We start from the raw sequence: 27,585 nt of genomic DNA on the forward strand, positions 1-27,585 counted from the left end.
TCAGAGTTGACAACTGCCAAACATAATTAGATTTTGATGTTTAATTTTTTAAGATCTTACCTACTTCCTCAAATCTAACCTATTTCTAAATATTTTCAAAATAAAAAATGAGATTTTTATAGATAATTACATAAATCAGTATTAAAGTTAACATGTCGCTATTCATTAAACATTATAGGCCTGGATCAATATTCAAAAAGCAAATACTATGGCGTTTAAATTCAAGTGTGGCAGAAAACCACGAAAGCGAAGAGGAGTTTCGTGTTCTCGATATACTTAAAAAAAGAGATAAACAGCAGAAGAGAGTTGCTCGGAGGATAGATGTCCCTGCTGACAGAGCTGAGAAAATGTCTACAGATCAGGTGAAACATAATTTACTCAAACAGGCTGGTTTACTAAGTGTACAATGAGTATGTTTCTTCTCAAACTTAAGAATTGATCAGGAATCGATTTAAATTTTATACTCTAAGATTATAATTATAGTTATGGCTGGTATAAGGTGCTTTGTCATTTGGAGGATAACTGCTGGCAGAGCCATTTTGGACTGTCTGCAGCCCGCACTTTCCCACCACCATTGATGTTGGAATTCTTCTAAATATGGAATTTAAGATGAACGGAAACATATCAAGATCAAATTAAAAAAGATACCTTAAGAATGTTTTCAGTTCACTCTCATATTATACAATCCTGTAATACATTCTAGAAAGAAATTGGACATTAATATTAAGATATTTTCTAATAAACCATATATTTTTACATCTAATTCATTTTTCAGAATTGGGGCAATGTCTGGCCTGGTCCACGATCATTTCACCCATCTACTGTTCCCTTGCCAATTCGTCAAGGTTTTGTTCCCAAAGGCCAAGTACCACCTGGCAAAAAGGCAAATGCCGAACTCATGAAAATACCAAATTTTTTGCATTTAACTCCACCTGTTATTAAAACCCAGTGTGAAGCAATTAAAAAATTCTGCACAGAATGGCCAAAACTTCTTAACTCTGAGGAAGCAATTGAAAAACATTATCCAGTAGAGGTTATTACATCAGACTACTGCCACGCAAGCCCTACTATTCGGAACCCATTAGCCAGAGTTGTCACATTAAGAGTCAAATTATCTACTTTGAACCTAGACAAACATGCGAAAGATAAGTTGTTAAGATTAGTAGGAGACCATTACGATGAGAAAACAGATTTAATAACTTTAACAGCGGATAGGTGTCCCATGCGCAGGCAGAATTTGGATTATGTTAATTATTTGCTAACGGCATGTTATCATGAGGCATGGACAGTCGAAGATTGGGAGAAAGAAAAAATGGAAGCTGATATGGAGTATTATGACTGGAATAATAATCAGTCTAAGAAGAATTTAGTTAATTGGTACCATCAGTGTATTAATAAAGATATTGCACTTAGTGAAGATGAATACAAGAGTTTTGATACATCTGTAATAGATCATGAAGAAGAGTATAAGTTGGCAGTGTCTAGTTTATTTAATGATGGTGAACGCGAAGAGACAATAAACAATTATGATACAGCTGTAAGGAAGTTATTAGGTTTGCCAGAGAGGAAACCTATAGAATAGATAATAGGATTAAATGTGTAGATTTCAAATGGTGTTTTATTAAAAACCTAAGCCTTGTAAAAAAAAAATTGTATCCTTAATCTTTTGTCAAGTGCTATAATAAAGCAACGATCTTGCTCCTTAACATCAGATCTATGAAGACAAAACGATAAGTTTATTGTTCAAGTAAAATATACAGTATTTACAATTTTCTTAAATAGATATATTTCATAGATAGTACCGGTGACCCCAGAGTTTTTGCTATCCTCACTCAACGAATAAGTATTGCGATACAGTGAGGAAATGCTGCCAGTGATAAAGGTGCCACAGGGACCAAACTTTTGAAACTTGTTTTAATTTTCTCTTTATTAATTCTTTATTATTTATTATTACTATATAGACAAATATATTATAATCATCATTAAAAAAAATGTTTGGGTTTTGTTTCCCAATCTAAAACTTAAAAATTGGATCTCACTGATGTCAGTGACTTAGTTACTTTATATTGACTTCACAAATTCGAAAACAACATAATGTTCATCATTTCATTCGCGTTATATCGTTTTTTAATTTGCAAAAGTAAATGCGAGTCAAGCAAGTGTATAATAAAAAATCAAATCACAGTTTTATCAGCTCTACTAACTTTTACGAGCCGTAAAAAACAAATGAAACTCCATTTCAAAGAGAAAATTCGCCACAATGATATCGACATTTCATTTATTTTTTTTATTTAGTAATTTTATATTAGCTATATGTAAAATAGAAAATGTTAATAACGAACGTAAGTATATTTTAAATGATTATAAAGGAAATTAGTTATCTTGTTGCACGGTTTAATCTCAGGGCTTGGATTTAACTATTATTGGTTTTGGAATATAATACGAGTATAGTCTATGTTTGTCGAATAGTGCTATAAGTATCTATAACTACGGGGAAGAAACTTCTGGACGCAGTTTAATATTGTATTTTAAGAAAACAATTTAAGATTTTCTAATTATTGAGTTGGTGTGTAACCCCGAATTTGTGGGTTCTATTCCCGATGATGTTTTTCGGATTGATAGATACAGAAGGCTTTTATGAATATCAATAAAACAGCCTAATAATATAGTCTCAACTTATGGTGAAAGAATCTGGTCGTGAACGTTTATATTTATATATGTATATATATTTTTGCGTCTCCCATAACTTATATTAAAGGTATAGGCAGGGAGATAGACACAAAATAGTGGGTCAGTTGTAGTTGGCGCCAGACCCCTGACGTATAGTGGTGGATTTTCGGCCATTTGGAACTACATTACATTTTGTTTCTTCCAAGAAGACGTTACAATTATTGATATCGGATCTTCCCTCATCCAATCACGTTTAAAAAATAGACCACCCAGACGTGATATATTGTAGGGCATTATTGATTTAATAATACGAATGAAGCGATTTGTGGATAGCGTGCAAAAATTGTGCCATGGGGTTACATTTGGGTTGCGCAAATGTAACAGATACTCTCGATACTAGATAACTGATAATTGATTATAATTACAGTTAACCCGGAACGTCATTTCGTCTACTGGCCTAATGCAACAGTGCCGTTTTATATAAATTCGGATCATTTTGGTAAGTCCTTGCTGTAGCAAGGTATATGTATATAATAAGGGGTTGAAACTACTCCCACCATGACTCTAGGCGTCTCGGCGCCTACAGTAGTGTTGGGAGTTCAAATTATTAATTTATAAGTCCTAAAACGACATGTACCTACTTAAATATAAGAGATAAGTATGAAGATACTCATCATCACGAACAAAGAAATTTTAATATTTCGATGTAGAAATTGGAAACAACAAAAATCAAGGAACATAAATACAGGTAAAAGTATGCAAGCAACAAACGCAATATTAAAACTAAATCCAAAATATCTAAACATTAGGTTGAATGACACAGTTCGGTCAAAAACGTATGTTGGAAATGTAGCCCCACCCCTGTGGAACCAGCCCACTGGAGTGTTTCCGAACCAATCCGACTTAAGTCATTCAAGAAAAGAGCGTACCAATTCTTAAAAGGCCGGCTAAGCACTCGCAAGCCCTCTGTCATTCAGAGTGTTCATATCCTTTAACAATGGGTGAGCCTCCTGTCCCTTCTCGTTCTATAGAAAATAATTAGTAATTGCGACTCATCAGTGTAGTTCTCTTCAGCTAGAATGCCTTGCACACCTTCCTTAAAAAAATTGCCCACATTTTTATTTTGTTATGTACCTCCACGCACATAAACATTTTTTATGCCCCTTAACACCTGTTTAAAGATGTTCTAAGAACAAACATCTTTAAGTTGGCCAAACCTAATAAATTAAAAATATATATATATCTCATCGTTAACAAAGCTTTTGCAATTCAACATTAGAAACATTACTTAATACTTCATAGATAAAATATAATCATTGCAAACAAGATTGTAAAAATTACTCGTAAATAAAAAGACAGAATCGATGTAAAGGAGATTACACTAAACTATATAGATTATGTAACATTTTAGCGGCTAGCCTGAAACATAAATATTTTCTACTTGTAAACAATCATAGCAAACAGGATTGTTTCACTAATTTGGTGCAACATAAAACGGGCACAACGTCAATGTCCAAAGGTAAATTTGAAATACTCATGATACAAATTACTATGGAGATAGAACGTTAAAAAAACGAATTCCATACTGACTCAATAGTTTACCCGAGTACATAAGACGTGCGCCTACACTTGCTAAATTTAAAAGTTTATTAAAAAAACACTTGTTAAATACTTTGTAACCATTTACGTAAATTAATAGTTTTAATATAACCTAATTTTATAATTTATAAGCTATGTTTATATAAAGCGAGTTACTGGCAGTCAAACTAAATAAGCAGTTTTGCAGGATATGGTATAAATAAAAGTGAAACTTTTGATGAATATACATACTTTTAGAATTTGTCGTCCTTTAGGTTTTGTTCAATTGAAATCACTATATTTTATTGGTACATAATATATTATGTATATTAAATCATGCAATTGCATGGCCATGTAACATATTCATGTTGAATAGTTTACATTTGTTTCCTAAATACAGTGGAATCTCTATAACTCGAACCTCGTAAAGTCGAAATCCTCAGTAAGTCAAACAAAATTGCCATTCCTTTGCGCTGAAATACGCGGCATCTCGAATTATTTAGACTTCGTAACGCGAACGAAATTTATCGGTCCCTACGAAGTATTGATAATAAATATTTATACTGAAACTTCAAAAAGGATACTCCGTAACTCGTATTTGGTAAAGTATAATGACGTCTTGAAATTTCCCGAAATAATGGCAATAAAATCCAAAATGAATATTCGGGTTCGGGGCTACTAATCAATTGTTTTTGTCTTGTACACGTGCAATTAATGAATACAATGGAAAAATACACATAGAAAGCGCGCGACTGCTTATCGAAATTTCAGTAGTTAAATCATATGTATCTCGAAATTCTTGTTAAGTTGAAAACTCGTAAACTCGAAAAATTTTGCATTCGCCTTGACATTCGAGTCAAACGACCAGCCGTGCGAAGTCCTGACATGTCTCCAGTAGCGGTGTTCACTTTACAGATGCTGAGCAATCGCTATCAATTTTGTCCTCCCTCTCTCTCTTCGCGTTCAAGACGTGCCTCAAGTTCGCACCAGTGATGGCTGAACCTGTCAATCATCATGTCCTTTTAATTGAAAATCCCAACGGAAGAAGAAAATGCGATTTGAACAACGAAGCTCATAGTTTTGAAGAACCTCATGTAAGTATTTCGTAGTCACGGGATTTATAGCATATATGTTACTTACTGCGCTGACTCTGCGACCCAAAAACGGCCTCCAAAACAAGAAACTTCCAGAGCCACCGCCTTCCAATGGCTGGCTTACAGCTGAAGCAGGTCCAATCTGTCGATCGACCACCGAAAGAAGCTTATTTCAGTTGTCTATATTTCATTATATCGTGTAAGATGAATACGCGTTTTAACTATATTTATATAAATTTATAACTCCTGACGTTGTCCAAAAGGTTTAAACGGACTCCAACCGGCGAATAAGTTCCGACTTTGAACAAAGTTGACATTGTTTTAGTGCCTCTGGATTATTATTGTTAACGAATATTTCCAGCACCTGACTCTTGGTTACGAGTGTCTTAAGTCACCAGACATCGATATGATGATTATGAGGGCACTTGGCTTTCCCTTCGAACATAATCGAGCCAGTCGCGATGTGTTTATCGATGTGCAGTTCGAGAATATTGAATCGGGTAAGTTTCGTTACATTCTCCACACCAAACATTCAATTGTATATAAAAAAAATCGCCTTATAGAAAAATGCGATGACGCAACAAATACATATTTAGCCAGAATCTCTTAATTGTTATGTTTATAGTTGGTTTATGTTATGGTATGATTTATGTTATTGTTATTATTAAAACCTACATGGCGGTCCCGTCTTGAGCCGGGACAAAAGTCACTCATTTTCCCAACTTTTTATAATTTTTTGTAGTTCTTAATTGTAATTATTTATATACCATGACTCTTATAAACCAACGTGTATTTTTATTTAATTATATACAGTTACGACTATTGTATATGTATTCGTAAAAGTATTCGTATACTGCATACAAATTATTATGTTATTACATGATTATTTTATGGAATCTCGCTGTTACCTTGTTTTGGCGAGCGCATCTCGGCATGAATAGGCTTTTTCCCGCGACTAGCCCAAGAGCGGCTCCTGCGAGTCCGATCTGCCTAACGCACGTTGTCGACTTTTTGGGTCTAAGGCAAGCCGGTTTCCTCACGATGTTTTCACCGTTCGAGCGAATATTAAATTCGCACATAGAAAGAAAGTCCATTTGTGCACAGCCGGGGAATGAAGCTACGATCTCAAGGATGAGAGTCGCACGCTAAAGCCACTATTCCAACACTGCTTAATGTACATATATTAATTATGACGCATTAACCCAAAGATTACCTTTAAAAATTTTTTTATAATTACATTTTTTTTAGATTTTAGTTTAGTTTTATTTAGTATTTCTATTATTACATGTAATTATGTTTTTGTTAATTATTTATGCACTTCTTCGACTCTACCCTCAGTAGGAAAGAAATCGCTAGTTAGCGATAAGGCCGCCCCTTGCCTAATAACTTATGTAACCTTAACGAAGTGTAGATAGATAAAGCCCTGATATTTTTAAATTGTTTTTAATTTTCATTATAAGTTACTATCATAGAAAACATATAGCTGAAACAAATAAAAAACATTTATTCCATAAGTTAGACAGAATAATGTCTGCACTAGTATTGTACTTATCTATAACCTGTGTTGACACTTATTTGTAAATATTTATCACATAAACAGTGGCATTGTCTCCTTATCAAACTTACTGTAAATACGAGAAATATATCATTAATTATTTTCTAGTTATAAATATTTTAAAATGCCGCTTTCATTAAATAATCATACATAAATCTTGTAAATTGTCACTTTTGGTGCTATTTTTATAATGGTCTCTTGCTCGTAATGGAAAATCGTGTTAAAACAGAATGTCTAGTAGTAGAAGTAATATCTACACACTTACATTCCATAATAAACATATTTTTTTTTACAATTTTAGTTAAGTGAGCGATATATATAAGCGAGTTAATACTCGCATTATCTAAAGATCTGTATTAAAAATGTATTAATAATTAATATATAAACATTTAACAAATATAATTCCACGAAGTTGTATATACAGTATCAAATACGGAACATTGGCGTTAACAAAGGTAGCAAAAAACCAACCTAGGAGTTCAGGCACCTCTTTTCGAATTCTTTGCCAGTATAACAGAATGAATACTACTTACCCAGAGATTGATATATTCGGTAATGGGCTGATTAAAAGAAGCGTTCTTCAGCGCTTATCTGGTTCGTCATACGCATTGTTAAGCATACAATTATTATTAAAAACTGAAATTGGAAGATTTCTATTATTTTTTGTTTGTTACAATTGTTATTTTAGAATATTTAGCTTGTAAGATGTAGAACAAGCATTATATATGCATTGCTTTAATCTTTATTCATTGTCTCACAAAAACTTACTACGTAAACAATGACAATTATTTATTATTATAAATAAATAATTGTATTTCCTCTATTGAGGGAAATGCTTGTTGGTGTGAGACTGATGCCTGCTAAAGGTAGGAGTACCTGTATTACAAGTCACCAGTCCTCCACCACTTCGGATCGACAGGTCTTAAAAAGCAGAGAAAAATTTTGAGAGGATAAACAACTATATATATATATATATAAGGAAACGACGTGTGTAGGTGTGTGAGTGTGTCTGTGTATGTATTATTACTTAATTGTTAATCTAATAAACTTTACACTATTACACTATAAATTATTGTATATTACTTTCATTAATAAATACACTATGAAAATAATGTTATAGTTAGAAATTATCAATATTAATTATTAATCATGAAAAGACTGTTACAGATAAAAAAATCCTTTTAATGCATGGAATGCTAATCACGTTATGTTAGCAACAACTCCTAAAATTATTTCGAATGTTGAAATATCGGATAAGAGGGTTTATATAGTTCTTGTACTTACTTATACTTTGATTGTTGTGTACGTTTTATCGTACGGTTTATATATTTAGAAAAGCTGTTCAACGCTCGGCGCACTGATACTCAATACAAGATTTAATGTTAATTCAATACAAGCATTATGCAAACAACAAACAGGAAAAAGACACAAAGTAAAGAAATTCGTTTCAAAGTGTTACAGAAGCAATAATGGATATCCAGTCCTTGCTCGTATATCAGATTGCTCGATCTGGATATCTGTGAGCATTGAACAGGTTATAGGCAGAATAAATTTATATATAAAGAAATTATCTAGGTTTTTTTCCTGTCTTAAAGAAACAAAAGACACCTTTTTATATAATTATCATAATCACATTTCCACTTACCTCTACAATAAATGGATTAAAGGGGGCTCCTGACAGACTATTGCGAAAGATAGAGTCACCTGGAAAGGATTTACCCAAGTCCGCAAGAGACTAACATTAGCTATAAGTTAACTTTACTTTTATTACAAATACTAACAACATTTGTAATAAAACATAAAGATATGGGAATATATTAGGCATTATTATTATTATGTTTGGTAAGTGTTAAGCCAAATGACGACAGTTTTTATAGGTTTCATGTAGAAAATTGTGGGCTATTCTCGGTGATATAAATGGATTTCGGGAGGTCTCACAATTTAATAGCTTCGTTAACTATTTTGGGATTATTCTGGTGGTGGACAAAATGATAGGTTACTAAGGAGTACTCTGTTTATTTCGTGATTGTTCGTTATTTTTATAACAAAACAGAAGCGATTTTCTAGAGAAAAGTTTTCACAGCGATATTCTATAATAATTATTGTAACGCAAAGTCACGGCCCGCACAGCACCAGATAACATTTATCACACATTAATTATGATCAGTTCGTATCAGAGAGTGACGGCGCCATGTTGGTTCAAGAATTTAAATTGTACGAGAATATTTTTATTGAAACAAATATACAAGCTGCGAACTATGACGGAGTTATTTTTATTCTATATCCTCAAGAGATGAATGTCAGCATTCCGTGTCATTTAAACAGCTTCATAAACAATATTTCGAAGCTGGATAAACATATATACAAAATTCCTACAGTCTGGAATTGTGACTATGTGTCTGGAGGCCGTCTTGTACTCTCTCCAACGGGGAAGATAACGCCGTACCATGACGTAAGTGTCATTAAGGATGCAGCCAAAAAGGGAATGGCCAGAGCGTTGGACGCTGGAATGAAGAAACCACTGCTGGTAATTGAAAATGTCGTCAATTTTCCAGATGGACAGCTCGTCGGTATCCTTGGTGCGCTGGAAGCCATGTATGTACCTTTGCAAATTCGCGAGCTTAAGGACTCGAAGAATTTTATCCATATAGGATTTCATTCCGATGAAAAAATTACTGAAGCATTCGAGAAAATAGTGAGAAATGCTTTGGCGTTGGAGAGATCGAGGATCTTTGCGCGTGACATCGCTGGTGGCGATCCAGAAAGAATGGCCCCTGCTAAAATCGTTGAGTATGTGAAGAACTCGTTCGCTGGTGACACCAACATAAGCGTCAACGTCATGGAGGATCAAGAGGTAATTGCGAAGGAATATCCTCTGTTAGCAGCTGTATCTAGGGCTGCGAATAATGTGGAAAGACATAAAGCGAGAGTTGTAGAAATTCATTACAATCCTTCTATTCCAAGCCGCGTGATTGAAACCCTGTTGTTGGTTGGTAAAGGAGTTACATACGATACAGGCGGAGCTGATGTTAAGATCTCCGGTAGAATGGCTGGTATGTCCAGAGACAAAAGTGGAGCAGCTGCGGTAGCAGGGTTTTTAAAAGCTTGCTCCATTTTAAAACCACCCCATCTTAAAGTTACTGGTATACTCTGTCTATGCAGGAACTCAATTGGTGAAGATTCGTATGTGGCAGATGAGTTGCTTGTATCCAGGAGCGGTAAGTCTGTACGAGTGACGAACACAGATGCAGAAGGCCGTCTGGCAATGGCGGATTCCTTGTTCAAATGTTCAGAGATTGCACTTAAGGAACTTAACCCACATATCTACACGATAGCTACGTTGACAGGGCACGCCAGGGCGTGCTATGGAAACTATACAGCTGCGATGGACAATCACAGTGCCAAAGCCACAAACCACTCAGGCAAATTGCTGTTCAGTGGTTCCAGGATGGCTGAAGGCATCGAGGTGTCCACCGTTAGAGCTGAAGACTTGGCTATCAATAATGGTAAATGTAAGGGAGACGACTTGGTTCAATACGACACTGATGCGAAATATCGAAACCATCAGTTGGCTGCCGGTTTCTTAATCAAAGTGGGTGGTGTCGAGGAGAATAACATTAAATACACGCATTTGGACATCGCTGGTGGCGCAGGCTGTTTCCCTGAGGAGCCAACTGCTGTACCTATTCTGACACTGTGCCACGCCCATAAAGTTTTGACTATGTAATTTAATATAATTTAATGTAATTTAAGTTTTATCATAAACCAATAAACAAAGGTTTTGCGTGCCTCAATTACATGGTTACGGGTGACTGAAGATGTTAAATGTATCAGCACACGCAATTCCTTGACCTTAATAACATACAATTATCTAACCGCCTCCGAGGCTTAGATACCCGAAGTCCTGGGTTTGATTTCCAGCAGAATATAGGTAATAACACATTGGATATTTTAGTTGATATATTTTTTATTTAATTAGATAAAACAGTGTTGAATTTTTTTAACAAAAACCGCAATAAGAAAATCTATATCATGATTTTTCTATTATAAAAGTCAAATTAAGGAAACAATTTTTTATTGTTTGTAACGTCCAATATATCTTAAATAGTCTGCTTTATTTCCTTAAAATATTCATATATTCGTAGTTATACATGGTTTAGTACGATACAGACAGATACTCAGACGGATAAATAAATATATGTATACATAACTCATAGAAATGTTTCATTATTCTGCATATAATATTTAAAATATTCTTACATAATAATAATTAAAAAATGAAAAAGCTTATTACTTACTTACTTATTTGTTGGGCGAGGAAAGCAGCAGCTGGTGTCAACGGTACTTTTATTAGTTTATATTGTATACACATATATAAGTTATTAATAAATTATCAAAATTTTAGATTAAATAATTAGATAAACTTTCATAATATACTTTATTAAATAAGTTAAACATTGGCATAGACATGGACAAACGAAACGTCTTTTTTAATAAATTATTGCGTAATGAAATTTATTGTGCAGTCAAATTCAAGTTACTTGTACCTTGATACCCTGCCTCCTCCTGCCCCTGACAATCAAAAACACTACAAATTATATTCAGAATAAATTTTAATTAGATTTCAAAACAAAAATTATCAGTTAATTTGATCATATCTGCATTGCATTTGCTTAGCAACATTACAAAATTTTCTTATCATAGTAATCGTTTTATACCTATGATAATAGAATATTAAATTCACCCAAATTATACAACGACGTTGCTTTAATATAACCTCAATTCTAGTAAAAAAATATGTTTATTATGGAACATATTACATTTATCACTTATTCCACGTCATTAAATTTGAATTCGATGCTCATTGGCAAAGAAGACAGAGGGTGTAGGCCGTGAGAAAAAGCCGGTGTAAAAAACTCTCAGTACTCTTTTAAAAAAGCAAATCACCAACACTTATTTTAAAACAAACATCGCAATTTAGAAGCAGCCTGTCTAGCCCTAGTGGGCCCTTTTATCAACTAGACAATCGATAACTTTACAGTAAGCCTTTTTATATTAACTTTACAGTTCTTCTAAAACATTAAAAAATAATATTTATTTGAAACTTCAACATACAAAATGAACCTATATTGTTTAAGTTCCTGTCGGGTTCTTCAACGTGAACTGGTTACCCCATTAAATGAATTCACACACAAATAAAATGCCATTATTATTACCGAATTACACACACTCACTCACTACGCGCTCTTCCAACGCTCTCTGTGCCACCTTCCGCCAATTGTTGGCTTTCATATGCAGCTGTTATCCACCACCATTCTGTCCATTCAGCACTACCTAGGTCGACCTAATGGTCTCGGACCACTAGACTGGCTCAGGTAAGCCGTTTTCACCGGCCGATCTTGGCCCATGAGTACCGTAGTCTTGTATTCGCCTATAATGTTGGCCTGGGCTACAGATTGTATATTTCGGCATTTTAGTAACCGTATTACAGTAACAGAAAATTAAAACCTAATCTTCATCAAGGCTTAAAACATCGTCATCCAATCTCTTGCAAACCACATCCATCTTGAGGTTCTGTGAAAGTGTCTCCACTTATCTGTCTAACATGTTTACGTGTGTGATTTAGTATCCTCTATTCGGCTACTCATTTGCCAACTACATTTCTTTGTTTTCCTAATAGTACTGTTAGTAACGTTATCTGAGAATTTCAGTTCTAAAATCCTCGTTTTACATTCCTTTGACGTAGTCTTCGTTTTCTTAGAGCCAAAGTCCAGCACCCATAGATATGTCTTGGCACAGTTTTCCTTACACATACATTTTTTTGTTTTTACACATACAATATTGTCAACGTAAAGTTTTCACGCCATTTAACTATAGAGAACAACATTAATCAGTTATAAGTACATAATCTGTTATACCATTCAAAAATTTTTTGTGTACATTAAACCCTGCAGCTTTTTACCTTAAGGATCAATTTTTATTGTTTTAGGATATCTAATTAATGTTTCATTAATAAAAATAATAATTTCTTATATTTCTTTTAAGCGTGTCCTACGATAAGACTTGAGCTGAAACATTTATTTATTTTTAATTTGCATTACAATATAAAAAGTGAACACAATTCAATTCAAAGGCAACTGGCAGCCTTATCGCTTTCCAGCGATCTCTTTCAGGCAACCACTCCTACATTGTGTGTTCCATTGAAAGTTTTTCTATCTATTTCTCACTCTTACGAATATGTATAACAGAATAAACACTACTTATTGAGCAGTGTTGGCCTAGTGACTTCAGCGTGCGACTCTCATCCCTGAGGTCGTAGGTTTGATCCCCAGCTTTGCACCAATGGACTTTCTTTCTATGTGCGCACTTAAAATTCGAACGGTAAAGGAAAACAACGTGAGGACAACTGGCTTGCCTTAGACTCAAAAAGTCGACGAAATTGGAAGTGTAATCATGTCATTTTTGAAGTGAAACTTCTTTATCGGTGTTGGAAAAATTTTTACCCTAACATTTTTCGGTTACGCGTCACATTTTTCAGTTACGCGCCATCTTTTTCTTATCCCTACCGGATGATTCGAAAAAATTCGAAGCCATTAAAATATATACTAACGATAACAATGATAGTAATAATTCTATTACAATTAATGAAATTCTGTAATAATCTTAGAAGTAATAAGGTAAAATGAAAATGTTGTATTATTTGTATTCATGTCTGTGATAATAAAAGCCTTTTGTTAAACTTTATCTAATTTAACTTTATTTAACCAATTTCTGTAAAGTTAAATATAGATCATTTTTAGAAAAATAAGGTCATAAAGAAGTTTCACTTCTTCGTGTGTACACTAGTAGACGCACACATTTTTTGTAACATTTATGTGTCTTATAAATGTATTTAAAAAAGATGGTAACATATACTGTAGATATAGCATTATATATGATGTAGTGCACTTTGATCAATAAATTGCACTGAAGCGATTACTAGTCTGTGTGTGACACATTTTTTTATTCTGAGGGCGAGTTCATCGACTCCATTATGTCAAAATCCAATACTTTCTTGATATGCAAGAGTCTCTTTGTCTCTATATTCTCAGGTTTGAGAATCGCATAGTTATCAAACACTGAACATATTACTCATATATATTCTCAGGTCATATAGATCTATTCACAAAGGATTTGAGGCTGCCCCCAGAGTTAAGAAGCTTGTCGTACGATGTGAACAGTGTTCTGCACTTTGGTGATCGGGAATTTAGCAAGAACGGACATAGGACCATTCTATTTAAGGTAATTTGATAAAACAGTATTAATTATGATTGTCTAAGGCAATATAAAATATGTTTGATAAAGAGAAATTGTTAATTAGCTTACAATTGACTTTAATTGATTTACTCCAGTTCAAACAATTTGTATGACTAAAGACTTGGCGATTAAAAGAGTGGCGGAGAGTCTCTTTTTGCTCTACGCCCTTAACTTGCTAACTGGTAATAATGTAAATTTAGAATCAATTTAACATCTTTTCTGTTGACGTTCATAAGACGGCTTAGAGTATATATGAATGAAGTTATTGTGAGTTTGAGTTTGATTTGGACTTGAATAGTAGCAGAAAAGTTAATTAAATTTACGCTTATCCGATATAGACTGGTTTTAATAGGTAAATTGAGGGACTACACTTTAGCTTGTTTAAATGGAAAATTCGCATTTTCAATATGTTTAAAGAGTATTCAATTTTCGAGATTACATTTTTTTAGAAATTGTTATAATGTTAATACATAAATTCTTTCAATTTAAATATTCACGCGAAATCTGTATTTTGTAGGATCGCAACACAAAACAAAATAGAATCGGTCTAACGACTTCGGATCTTCGAAAGATTGAGATTGTCTATGGTCCAGAGTGCCAAAAGCGTGACCGCCAGGCTAAAATAGATTTATGTCAACACTACCCAGGAATTATTCGTAAAAAACGCAACATCGACCTAGAACATACTAGAAGCCTTCGAGTCAATCCCGACATAACTCCACCACCAGAAAACCTGACAGAAGAAGTATCTAAAAGTATCAAAGACCTTGGTATACACAATGAAGTTCAAAATATAATAGAAGATGTTTATAAATTAACATCATTAGCTTTAAAAAACGCTAGAATAAAATACTGCAATGATTCTAAAGAGCCTCTCCGCTCGGACTCGAAAAGAGGATATAAAAGTCCTAAAACAGATATACTAGGCATCATTGAAGTTATAACGGAGTATACACAAAATATAGTTGATAATGCTCTATCCAATTTGACTGAGTTCTGTGAAACATCACAGTCTATGGACAAATATGTCAGATCGAGATGTAGCTGGTATGATAACAAAAATGGTAGATGTAGACAATACTTTAAATCTACCAAATTTGGTGCCGTTAAGTATTCTACTCAACACAGGCCAGTTTATATCCAATCTACTAAACATCAAGGCAGAGCTGTTACGTATAACTATGCGCATATGGGCTATAGAGCGGGACCAGAAAACAGTACAGATAATAAATCAATTGAAAGAACAAAAAGAAGTGTTGCCAGTGATATAACAGACGCTGATGAAGTAAAATCTACTACACATGTAACAGAAAAAGCAAGTGACACAGATAATATTGAAACATCAAGATCAATTTTAAGAATGGCAACAACGATTAATTCCCAAAAGAAAAAGAATTACGCGCCAGTAATGCGAAGATCGTATAATAATAGGTAAGACATTTTAAAATTAAATGATCTAATGATAACAGTCTTTATATTTATCTCAAACATAATTCCCAATTTAGAAAAATATAAAGTATAAACTAACGAAGTTATATAATATTTTTTATTTATTAATAATTTTTTGACGTTTCCTATATAGGTATGAACTATTATAGCTCGACAGATTACATAAAACATAGGTTTGGTATTATTTCTGTTTAAACAGTACATGGGGACATGAGCTTATTTCATGAGATGGTAATAATTCAAAAGATGTATAACTAAAATTATAAGTTACCATAGAGTTTAGATAAAAGGAGTAAAAACGTATTTAAATATGAATAAACTTTGAATCCCTAATTTTTAAAATATATATTTCGTAAAAGGATATTTTCACTTTTTTCTTACACGTACGTTAATTCATTATTAAGTTGTTTTTACCTTGCATTTGTAAACCATATATCGTGGTCGATTTGGCTCCAGTTTCGGACCAAGGCATGGCAGTCCACCCAAAAATGACGTTTATCGACATTGGGCATTAAAATCTTTTAATTAAACTTCATCAATGTATCTACATTCAAGGCTTGACTAACCCTTCTACTACCAGTCTCGCAAAAAATTTGCCGAGTCAGCTGGTAATTTTGTAATGTCTATTTAAATCTGGTCCTATGTTAAAATGTGCCATTTCGTTTTATACTGATGGAGACGAATATTTCAAGACCTGATGACGATGATTCACAACAGAAGAGAACTAGAAGGTTACGTCACAAAAAGAGACCGCACAGAACAGAAGAAGACAGTGAGAAAATAGAGATTGTAGAAAGGAATATCGATGCAGAGCAAAACAGGTACGTTCTGTATTTTAAAACCTAGAATCAAACTCAAGAAATCAGCCAAACAAAACAGCTGTAAATCTTTATGCTTCTTTGTAGGCAAAATAGCTAATGCTGTAGTCAGTTTTAATCCCTACTGCTAGTTTCATTATCGGACGTCAGGGCAGAATACAAAATACTACCCGAATCACCTCGGCGTCCGTCGTTCCTCAACGTTTCTTAAGTCAGTTTTTGTCGCGCACCACCACTATGTGGAACCAGCTGTCTACTAAAGTATTTCCGAACCAATTCGACTTAGGAACCAGGGAAAAAACGGAAATTCACTTGCGAGCCTTCTGGCCATGTGAGTGTCCGTCAACAGCGGTAACACTTAACATCAGGTGAGCCTCCAGCTCGTTTGCCTCCTAATACATAAAAAAGTCAGACCCTTAATTTCATTGATGTTGATGTTCATTGTTCACTCAGGCTTTCTTAGTTTTATAAGCATGGGGATTATCGTCGGAGTTACGCCCCGAGAGTATAGTCAGATGCAGGCACTTCAGCAATATGAGAATTAATAGCATTTAAATAATTTTGTTATACAGGAGTGGTCAATATAGCAAATCTGAAGAGTCGGTTGATCCCTCCTGCCTCATTCATCACCGTACGAGGCGTAAAACTCAAAACTTCAGCATCACCTTGATGGAAGTCTTCCACGTTCTTCTTCACTAGCCATTTTCCTTTGCAATCTAGCGAACTATCTAATAGGCTCCTGGTGGGTGTCTCTTCTGTGAGATACGACCTCCGAAGCACCTAGTAAAAGGGGGACTATGGACTGTGATGCCCCCCCTTTAATGTCTAAGGGACGCCCCTTTTTGGCCCCGTCCCTTAGATATCGTTAGACTCGTTTGCCTATAAAAATAATAACAAAAATCCTCTATTATATAACGCATCCCGTTGTCCCAGAAATTTTACAAAATAAATGAACATATGTGAACGTACAGTACCTAATTATACCTAATGATAGATTAAATATTAAATACAGTTACGTCATCTCTGGATTAGTTGAAAAAAAAACACGAATCATTTTCTGTATCTTTCTCGGTATTATTTTGGTAATAAGTAAGTACCTGTGCCTGACACACAAACGACTGTTTTGGTGGTTCTAAAGCCGATGAAGGAGTCATGGAACGAGTGTTGCGCACTGACCTGGTGCACAGCCAGGGTTCCTATGACCTCAGGTATGAGAGTCACATGCTAAAACCGTTACGTAAAGTGTTTTAATTAACGAGTCTGGGATAACTAATATCTCGGTTCTGAAATCGAGGGTTTAAGACAATTTGGAAGATTACTTCGCTGCACTGTCCAAGCTTTAGTATCTTCTAGTTCTATATTGCATATGACATTCATTGCTATATATTCAGAAATTAATAACACCGTTTTAACGAATGAATACCTGCCATCTTAAAGACCAATACTAGCACATATAAAGTTTTCTCTTCCTACGTAACATTGTTTCGATATTCCAGTCCTAGAAAAGAAAAGAGAAAGAAAATTCCAAGGGTAAAGCTGTCGGCGCAAAACAGAGAGTTCTATAACGAGAGGAAATGGCAGGAAAATATCGTGAGATATATCATAACTGATAATGGAAAATGTATGTTTTCTTTCAATCAATAGTTTTCATAAAATAAATATATTTTCTATAGGATAGGGGGCAAACGAGCTTTCAGGACAAACATAAAGGGCAGGGACAGCCATTCTTTTCACGGTCTTTGTAGGGGGAGTATACTCTAATAAATTTATTTTTCGCTTTACGTTAAAAGTTGAAGAAGAACCCAGAAAGAGTAGGAGATTAAAATGGGCTTTTAAAGTCGGCTTCAATTTGTAAACGGACACGTATGCTTGACAAAAACAAAGATATTGGTCGACTTTTGACACAATCTATTTCCAGATAACATAGAAGATGTTAGGTCTCGCCTAGAAGAAGTAAACAGAATATTGATGAAGAAGACATGCGTCCGCTTGGAGGAGATCTCTGATGAGGATCAGTTCCTTGATTACTTGGTGCTGGATACAACTCCTGATTACGTCACAGGCAGAGTTGGTGGGAGACAGGTAATTAAAGCATTATCGTTCGATTTGAGACCTTCGCGTCGGGTTTATCACCTCTCGGGCCAGTGCAGTCGAAATTTATAGATTTAATAACAAATACGTTTTTATATCTATCAAAACCTGTGTAGTATTAGCGTACATTAACATTTATAAAGGCCGGCAACACACCCGAAAGGCTCCGGGATTGCAGGTGTGGGCATCAAATACAAAAGTAATTTCTTTAACTTTAAAGTTAAAAGTTCTTTAACTTTTTCGATACAATTTTTTTTTATAGACTGAAAGTGACACTTCTGTGTCTTTATATTAATTACTGGAAAACGAACTCAGCGACTCTCATCCCTGAGGTCGTAGGTTTGATCCCCGGCTGTGTACACAATGGACTTTCTTTCACCGTGCGCATTTAACATTCGCTCGAACAGTGAAGGAAAACATCGTGAGGAAACCTTTGACCAAAAGAGTCGACGGCAAGGCATAGAAAGCTGATCATCTACTTGCCTATTACATTATGACAGATACATAAATCTGAGGCTAAGACCTATAAAGGTTGTAGTGCCTCTGATTTCTTTACGCCATTAGATAAAAATGTGTCTGTACAAATATTTATATGCATAATAATTTAACACATTAAATAGTTTCAAAACAATTATATAGTATATAAATATTCTATATTTTTTGCTACATCTTAAGACGTAAGCGCCTGTTAAATTTTTCTCTCGGTCGGTATTGCGCTTTTACCATTAAGAAATTGAGAATAGAAAAGAAAAAAAAACGTGACGTCAAAGAAGGTCCATAGTCTATAGATATTTGTAAAGATATATCTCTAAAAATTCTGACGTATACGAGGTCATTGAATCCGTTTTTCGTTTCTCCAGCTCGTATTCTTACGTTGTGCAGAAAGCTTTTACTTAAATATAATTTAACAGGCGCCTACGTCTAAAGATGTATCAAAAAGTATAGAATATTTATATATAATATATATAAATATCCTGTCACGATGTTTGTCCGCGATGGACTCCTAAACTACTAAACCGATTTTGAATTAAATTGGCACACCGTGAGCAGTCTGGTCCAACTTAAGAGATAGCTTACATCTTTAATTATGGTCGCAATTTTATTTTATTGCAAATTATTTGTCTATAATTAATTGACAGTCACAATTATCTGTTAACTCCAAAAGATTCTAACAGATGTCGATACTTTTCGGCTGGATTAAGTAATTAATCAATAGATGGCACTGCTATGATAAACCGACAAACGTGTCATAATATAAGCTACAATTCAATATCACGATTACCACGTGTTATTGAGGCTAAAGTATAAATTTAATTTATTTTGTAGTAAACGAAATATCGTGAAATTCAATTATTTCTAATTTTTTAATTTTTGGTGTTCGCATAGCCAACCATGTGTTAGTTAGACCGAAGTGTAAATCAAATTCAAATTATAGTGACGATAATACAGTGAAATTATTCTTTCGTGTCACGGTATTAAGGCTAACTAAAACCACAATAAGGAGAAACGAAGTTCGCGGGGGCAGCTAGTACTATATACATATAATTTTTTTGCATGCATATTACATGCATTATAATAATGCTACTTTTTATACTGGCTTAATATTTAGATTACCTACTTAATTATAAAAAATAAGATTAAATCAGTAGTAGTTTTTAATATTAAATTTATAATCTTACAAAAACATTTTTTGGTAAACGTCAACAAGTTATAATATTGTTTTACAAATATTACCCAATACATTTATTGTTTATATTTTTCCAAGATGTATATATAACTTTGATTCGGATTGATTTCATAAATAATATTGTTATTCAATTCAAATTGGCGCCTTTTAAACTTGATAAACAGAGACAACATTATAAATATGTATTAGTAAAACAGAGATGGACAAAGGTTACGTTTGTCTATTGGCTATGTAGTAGATATTGTTATACCTGCTACAGAGTCAGGGCTGCCAGACATAGACCAGTTATCCCGTTTTTGGGAAAACTTTCAATATTAATTTCATTAGTGTATAAATGTTTACTTATAATTAAAATTACAATAAGTTTGTCGTTTACAACATTTCATTGATTGTGTTAAACTCAGACTGTATAAAAATCGTAAACGTCAAATGTCACACAAATATATTCAGAAACAAAGAAACTAGCCATTTTATCAATTCATGTATGTAAAGTAATAAAAAAACAAATAAAATTGCTTCAATTATTATATTCGGAGCATTGTATTGCATATAAATTACAAATGCAAATATTGCATATGTCAAGGTAATTTAAATTTCTTAAGCTGGCAACCCATTTCTAGTATATTCGCCTGATACAGGTTCCTGATTGGTCGATTCGGTTCTAGAAATCTCTGCATTTCATTCGTAGTATATAAGAGCGCGCTAAACTTGACAACGGCTTCAATGTTGTAGATTCGTTTTTCGAAGCGGTACTTTATAGTAGGAAAATGGTGGCAGTAGGTATTGACTTAGGAACTACGTATTCGTGTGTGGCAGTGTGGCAAAATAACAATGTAAAAGTGATTGTGAATGAACAAGGCAATCGAACAACACCATCATTCGTTGCGTTCACACACCGCGAGCGTGTCATCGGCCAAGCAGCGAAAAACCAGGCCGCTTTCAATCCAAAAAACACAGTTTTCGCCGCTAAACGCCTCATCGGACGTAGATACGATGATGTGGGTCTCCAAATGGATCTACGGCTCTACCCCTTCAAAGTGATCAACGAAAATGGTAAGCCAAAGATCCTAGTCGAGTATAAGGGCAAGATGCGGTCGTTTTCACCCGAAGAAATTAGTTCTATGATACTTTTCAGGATGAAGGAGGTTGCCGAGGCGTATCTAGGTAAGACTGTCGATAAGGCCGTGATAACTGTGCCAGCTTATTTTACAGATGCTCAACGGCAGGCTACTAGATTGGCTGGGAGTATTGCTGGCTTAGAAGTTATTAGAATTATTAATGAACCGACCGCCGCCGCGCTCGCGTTTGGTTATGATAAGAAATTTAGTGGTGAACGAAATGTTTTAATTTACGATTTAGGCGGTGGCACTTTTGACGTTTCTATTTTAACGATAAGTGATTCTGTGTATGAAGTCAAGGCGACTGCTGGAAATTCGCGGCTCGGTGGTGAAGACTTTGATAATAGATTAGTGGCGTATTTCGCCGAGGACTTCAAAAATCGCTACGGCAAAGAGGTGCTTAGACACGGCAAGTGCTTGAAACGTTTAAAATCTGCGGCTGAGAAAGTCAAATTAAGCTTGACCTCAGCAGCTGAGGCTACAGTGCACATAGAATCTTTATACGACCGCATTGATTACCATAATCGCATTTCAAGAGTATTATTTGAAGACCTATGCTCCGATCTCTTTGAAGATACAATCAAACCAATAGATAAAGCCCTTAAAGATGCTCGCATGTTAAAAAGGCACATCCATAACATTGTATTAGTTGGAGGAAGTACTCGAATACCAAAGATAAAAGATCTCTTGAAGGAGTTTTTCAATAAAGACCTAACTAGTTCTATTAACCCAGAAGAGGCGATCGCCTGCGGTGCAGCCATTCAAGCAGCAATCCTGTCTGGAGATATAAATGAAATAAATAACTTGCTTCTAGTCGATGTTGTGCCATTATCTTTAGGTGTTGAAACAGCTAGGGGTATGATGTTCAAAGTAATAGAACGTAACACGCCAATACCATGCCGTAAAGTCAAAGAAATCACCACTTTGGAGGACTACCAGAATTGTATGACAATAGAAGTATTCGAGGGCGAAAGAACACTGACAAAAGACAATATTTTATTAGGTGTTTTTGAACTGAACGATATTCCGCCAGCACCGAGGGGAGTTGCCAAAATCGATGTAATTTTCGATATAGATGCAAATGGCATTTTAAAAGTTTCAGCACGTGATAAACGCACAGGCAATTGTGAGACTATCACGATAGAAAATACGCATCGTTTAAGTAATAATGACGTAAGCAGAATGATCGCTGATGCTGAGAAGTTTCGAGAAGAAGATATCGAGAATAGAAAAAGATTGGAGGTCAGAAATCAGTTGGAGACTTATATTTATGGGGTAAAGCAGACAGTGGTCGATAGCTTGGAGAGTCTGAGTAGCGACGAGTGTGCATTTTTGATTGGGGAATGCAAAGACGCTATCGCCTGGGTAGAAGAGAACATGGACTGTCTTCGGGAGGAGTATGAGAGAAAGATGTCGGAATTGCTACGTCGTTGGTCTGCTACCATAAGTAAATTGAATAAGAGATGGAGGCATCGTGCTAAAAGACAAAGAAGTGAGAACATAGAAAACGAAGCAACAACAATTACGGAGGTTGATTAGGTTTAGGTGAGTTTTTTTTAAAATAAATGTATAGTAGTCCACGAGACTTTTTTACAATTAAATAATTTAAAAGATAACATACAAACATTAATAATGTTCCTTAGAATTTTTTAATTATGATAAGCCATTGTTATAATATTTTTTATAGGTATGATATGGTATCCGTATGTGAATAATAAATATAAATAAATGCATCCAAATCGGTTCACCCGTTTAACGGTGCACACGGTCACATTTATAATACATTCTTTTATCCACAGTTAAAAACCTTAATTGATTAGGGCTATTGAGATAAGTCAAGCTATAAATTTAGTTCTACAAAACTTGTAATCGTGTACATTATATTTAACTAATGATATGACGTATGAATATATAATTTATGTATTATCAATATACTATTATATATATATATATGTTTTTGTTTCCGTATCCGGCCTGGAAACTTATTTCGATCGCTTTACAGATTATGTATATGTGTGAAATGATAGTCTATTCTAATTGTCAGTACAACTGACATTTTATATAAAGTGTGATATTTTCTTTAGGTAGTAATGTTAGTAATATAAAGTTCGTAATTCTTATGCATTGTTAATAGAACAATTACTATAAAAACTAGATTTTGAATTTTGCGTTTGTAGAAATTAAAGAATTAACTATAAATTGAAGAAACGCTAATGTCAAATGTTTTTTAAACTATCGAAACTGTTAACCAATACATATATATTTTTTAATACTTAGTTGTAAGACTATCTTTTTATTTTCAGGAAAATTGTATGATGGAAAATGCGCATTATAATAAGAATTTAAATTTTACATTAGTTCTAGAATTTCAGATCACCAATTTTCTACAAGGTAAGTGTTTATATAGTATATATTTTCTATGAGATCACCATTTTTATTTTGCATAGATACAAAATCTTTAAGAACTTTCTGTCTCTTTCTGTCTAATTGTGTTGTTTATAATGTGATAAAAAGAGCGTGAATGCTTAACAATATTGCTAATTTTCAGGTTTAATCAAGGACTAAATTCACCCCATAATCCCATATTGGTCATGGGACATCTAGAACAGTTTGAAAAATAACTTTAGTACTTTTACATGACACTACCTCAATTTGTAATTAAACTAATTAAGTTAAATATAGAAAGGAATGTATACAGTGTTTTATTTTTAATCTCCAAAAATCGCAGTAAGTATATTTCCTAGTAAAAACTTATATACAAATTAGTTCCTTATCGGCACCTAATGTTGAAGGGAAATTTCGTACGTTACGTTACGTTCGATTGTGAGCAATATTGGTGCGTTGGCTTCAGCGTGCGACTCTCCCCAGAGGTCAAGGTTTGAGTCCCGACTGTGCATCAATACCGTATACTTGCTTATTAGAAAAACGAATGATCACGTAACAGATACAAAAATCTGAGGCCTAAAAGGTCATAAAAATACATACAATCCTAAAAATGTTTCTTGATATCTACGTTCAGTAAGGTAAGTCCGTGTTCCCGTCACAATCCTGTTCCTGATGAAGAAAATAATTAAACGTCTCGTTTCCATTCACTCTTATAATTGAGATGTAATTATATCAACAAATATTTTGCCAAAATCTTTGACGATTCATGGCGAGATTATTGCCAGTTCTCCCTCTACGACTTTGATTTGAGAATTGGCAGTAAATGTTAATTATGAAGCTGCAAGAACTCATGTTCTTAAGTACCTTTATGAATAAACGATATTTTATTTACTTCTTTACAAGTATGAGTATAGGAGCTTCAAGTATGAATTGACATCAAATGGGGAGGAAGGTGTCCTTCAACCTCAAGGGATGATAGTCTAAGCACTGACTTGCCGGCCCCCGTGGCCTAGCTCGAGAAGTTGTATATACGTATATTCTTAAGGGGAATATCTTCGTTAACGCGTTTTAAGATATGACGTCATCGTAGCGATTTGTAAGCGCTGAAAGGCGTAGCTACAAGCTGAAAGGCATGCCCTGCTCCGCTACATCCACAAGCACCCAAGAATTACGGGTTACCAGGTTCAGCAGTTAGCAGTCAGCAGCAATTGACACGTCTGCTTGTTCGCCTCTTGTCCACGGCCTTATTAGTCTTTCTATTTCGTTGGTCAGGAAATTTTGATTGTTTTAACGCGAACTATATATATTATAGAGCAGTGTTGGCCTAGCGGCTTCAGCGTGCGACTCTCATCCCTGAGGTCGTAGGTTCGATCCCTGGCTGTGCACCAATGGACTTTTTATGTGCGCACTTAACATTCGCTCGAACGGTGAAGGAAAACATCGTGAGGAAACCGGCTTGCCTTGGACCCAAAAAGTCGAGGGTGTGCGTCAGGCACAGAAGGCTGATCACCTACTTGCCTATTAGATTAACGAATGATCAGATATATAGAAATCTGAGGCCCAGAACTAAAAAGGTTGTAGCACTATTGATTTTTTTAACCAGAGCAAAGTAAATTATAAAATATAGGGTTTGCAAGTTGCGGTTGCATTCATTCCGTTTAAATTTCCCAGGTATTCGGCGCACTAGAATTATTTGAAGGTGGGCAACACAGGCAATATGCCGCCATGATGGTTATGGCCATGCTTGGGTTCTACTTCGAAATATCACGTCACGACAGAGACGAACATATACGAGTACATAACAGACATATACGTGCAGGTAAGGGACAATCTGTTTAATTATCTAAATATCCTGTGGTCTGTGAGGCCCAGTATTGTACACATAAATTATCAAAATTAAAACTAAATTTCCTGAACTGAAACCTCATTAGGAGCATATGAAAGTAGGATTGCGACATCAGCGCTCAAACAATGAAATAACTTCATCTGAATGCATACTTCGGGATCTTTGTTGGAAATGACAGTACTGATGCTGGTTCTTAATAGAATGTGTATTTAGAAAATGTCTGCTCTAAGTGGGGTAAATATTGGTCGTCAATTTATGGCTTCATTATTCAAATTCCCGTTTGGAGTATTTCCACTGTTTTTTTGTGAACCAATCCGACAGGGTTCTTCAAGACAAGAGCGTACCAATTTTTAAAGGGTTCGCGCGCTCGTAAGTCCTCTGGCATTGAGCGTGTCCATGGGGGGCGATATCACTAAACATCAGGTCTGCCTCCTACCTGTTTGTTTGTGGCATAAAAAAAGCAGTAATATAAATTCCACGTTGATTCATGTTGTTTAACAATGATAGTATGATTCTCTTACAATTAATGAAATTCTGTAAAAAATTTAGTAGTAATAAGGTAAAATTAAATAATTGTATCATTTGTATTCATGTCTATGATAATAAAAGCCTTTTGTTAAACTTTTCTAATTTAACTTTATTTAACCAATTTGTGTAGATCATTTTTCCAAAAATAAGGTCATAAAGAAGATTCACCTCTTACGTGTGTACACTGGTACACGCACACATTTAAACACACATCTTTGGTTAACATGGCTTTTACACATTGAAAGAAAACAATTTTTAACCGGATTAAAGCTATTTGTATTATTATGAACTTATAATTAATTTACATAATTTTAAAATTTCCGACGTTTCGGAACGGTGCGTGGTCACCGTGACCAGTTTATAATAATACAAATAGCTTTAATACGGTAAAAAAAATATTTTCTTTCAATGTTTAAAAGATATGTTAACCAATACTATTATACACATGTTTTAGGGATACAGAATCGAGTATTGACTCGGTACATACATTGGTATGACTTCCGCATGTCAAATCTATTTTGACATTTTACTCTTAGACTCCTTTCAATCCTTCGGCATACACGCCTTTGAAAGGTGATCAACTACTTGCCTAATTACCAAATAAATGAATAATAAACAGAAAAATAATATTCACCAGACAAACTGCATCATTTTGAAAAGATCCGTTCTGACGCTACGCTACCTCTGCCATACGATTATGAAAGCGCAACACACCCAGCTTGGCAGTTCTGGAGGAGGCTTGGCAAGAGAGGAATATCTTCTGTCGCTACTTTTAAAGATAAGGTAAGACATCACAATAAGGGAAAACACAAGAAAATTTCTTGTGTTGTGTGGACAGAAGTCTGATTGGCTATTAGAAAAAAACAATGTTCACGAAACAGAACTCTGCAGCCAGTGCCGCGCCACTGGTTTTATGGAAGGGTATGGCTGTTCGATCCCGGCGAGATATTTTCAACCGATTAGATTCTCATGCCTCATTGGGTAGTAAATGTGCTCGATGTGTTGATTTTGATTGAATCTCGTTTTCACGAAGTCTATACATGTTTATATACTTTATTAAAAAGAAAAGTGATTACAGCAGGTACCGATGTTTAATTATAACCATCACTAAAGCTAAAATTCACACTGCGTCAATAACTAACTAAAAATCGATCTTTAATATAAAATATGGATATTATTAATATACTAGTATCCTGCACTATTTGATTGATGATGATGTTATGATTTTATTTTATATATTTTAAAAAAATTCCAGGATCCAGACGGAAGCATAATGAAATCTTTAGGCCAACATGAGCATCTACTATCAAAATACGATATAATAAAAATCAATAGTGTATATGGTATAGACTGTTTTGTAAACCAACGACGAATGAAGCTTAAAGCGTTATAAATGTGTTGTTGCCTTTATTTCACACCCTAAAGATAATATTTTTTAAATAAAGAATAGTTTTAGTTAGTAATAGAATT

The 27,585-nt window shown here is 34.5% G+C and overlaps 4 protein-coding genes across 5 annotated transcripts; all 4 read left to right on the top strand.

Moving 5' to 3' along the window:
- Positions 1-31: 31 nt before the first annotated feature.
- LOC123715697 (28S ribosomal protein S35, mitochondrial) lies at positions 32-1,605 on the top strand. Its single transcript, XM_045670923.1, has 2 exons — positions 32-362; positions 776-1,605. The coding sequence occupies exons 1-2, from the start codon at positions 153-155 to the stop codon at positions 1,580-1,582; spliced, it is 1,017 nt and encodes a 338-aa protein (XP_045526879.1). The 5' UTR covers positions 32-152; the 3' UTR covers positions 1,583-1,605.
- Positions 1,606-2,166: 561 nt separating this feature from the next.
- Positions 2,167-27,513, top strand: LOC123715429. Its single transcript, XM_045670425.1, has 12 exons — positions 2,167-2,342; positions 3,098-3,169; positions 5,164-5,342; positions 5,704-5,842; positions 14,045-14,178; positions 14,711-15,624; positions 16,335-16,463; positions 17,957-18,081; positions 18,379-18,542; positions 25,413-25,560; positions 26,753-26,898; positions 27,371-27,513. Exons 1-12 carry the CDS (start codon positions 2,261-2,263, stop codon positions 27,506-27,508), a joined length of 2,370 nt encoding a protein of 789 aa, XP_045526381.1. The 5' UTR covers positions 2,167-2,260; the 3' UTR covers positions 27,509-27,513.
- LOC123715432 (putative aminopeptidase W07G4.4) lies at positions 9,045-11,108 on the top strand. The gene has a single exon (XM_045670430.1). It carries the CDS (start codon positions 9,089-9,091, stop codon positions 10,622-10,624), a length of 1,536 nt encoding a protein of 511 aa, XP_045526386.1. The 5' UTR covers positions 9,045-9,088; the 3' UTR covers positions 10,625-11,108.
- On the top strand, positions 20,835-24,049 carry LOC123715431 (heat shock protein 68-like). Of its 2 annotated transcripts, none has more exons than XM_045670427.1 (4): positions 20,835-21,291; positions 21,451-22,901; positions 23,660-23,747; positions 23,905-24,049. In XM_045670427.1, exons 1-2 carry the CDS (start codon positions 21,006-21,008, stop codon positions 22,893-22,895), a joined length of 1,731 nt encoding a protein of 576 aa, XP_045526383.1. In that variant the 5' UTR covers positions 20,835-21,005; the 3' UTR covers positions 22,896-22,901; positions 23,660-23,747; positions 23,905-24,049. The 2 variants fall into 2 exon arrangements, with proteins under 2 accessions (XP_045526383.1, XP_045526385.1); XM_045670429.1 differs by having other exon boundaries at positions 21,236-21,291; positions 21,374-22,901.
- Positions 27,514-27,585: the final 72 nt, after the last annotated feature.

The sequence above is a fragment of the Pieris brassicae genome, chromosome 10, assembly GCF_905147105.1.
Source record: "Pieris brassicae chromosome 10, ilPieBrab1.1, whole genome shotgun sequence".
Lineage (NCBI taxonomy): Eukaryota > Metazoa > Arthropoda > Insecta > Lepidoptera > Pieridae > Pieris > Pieris brassicae.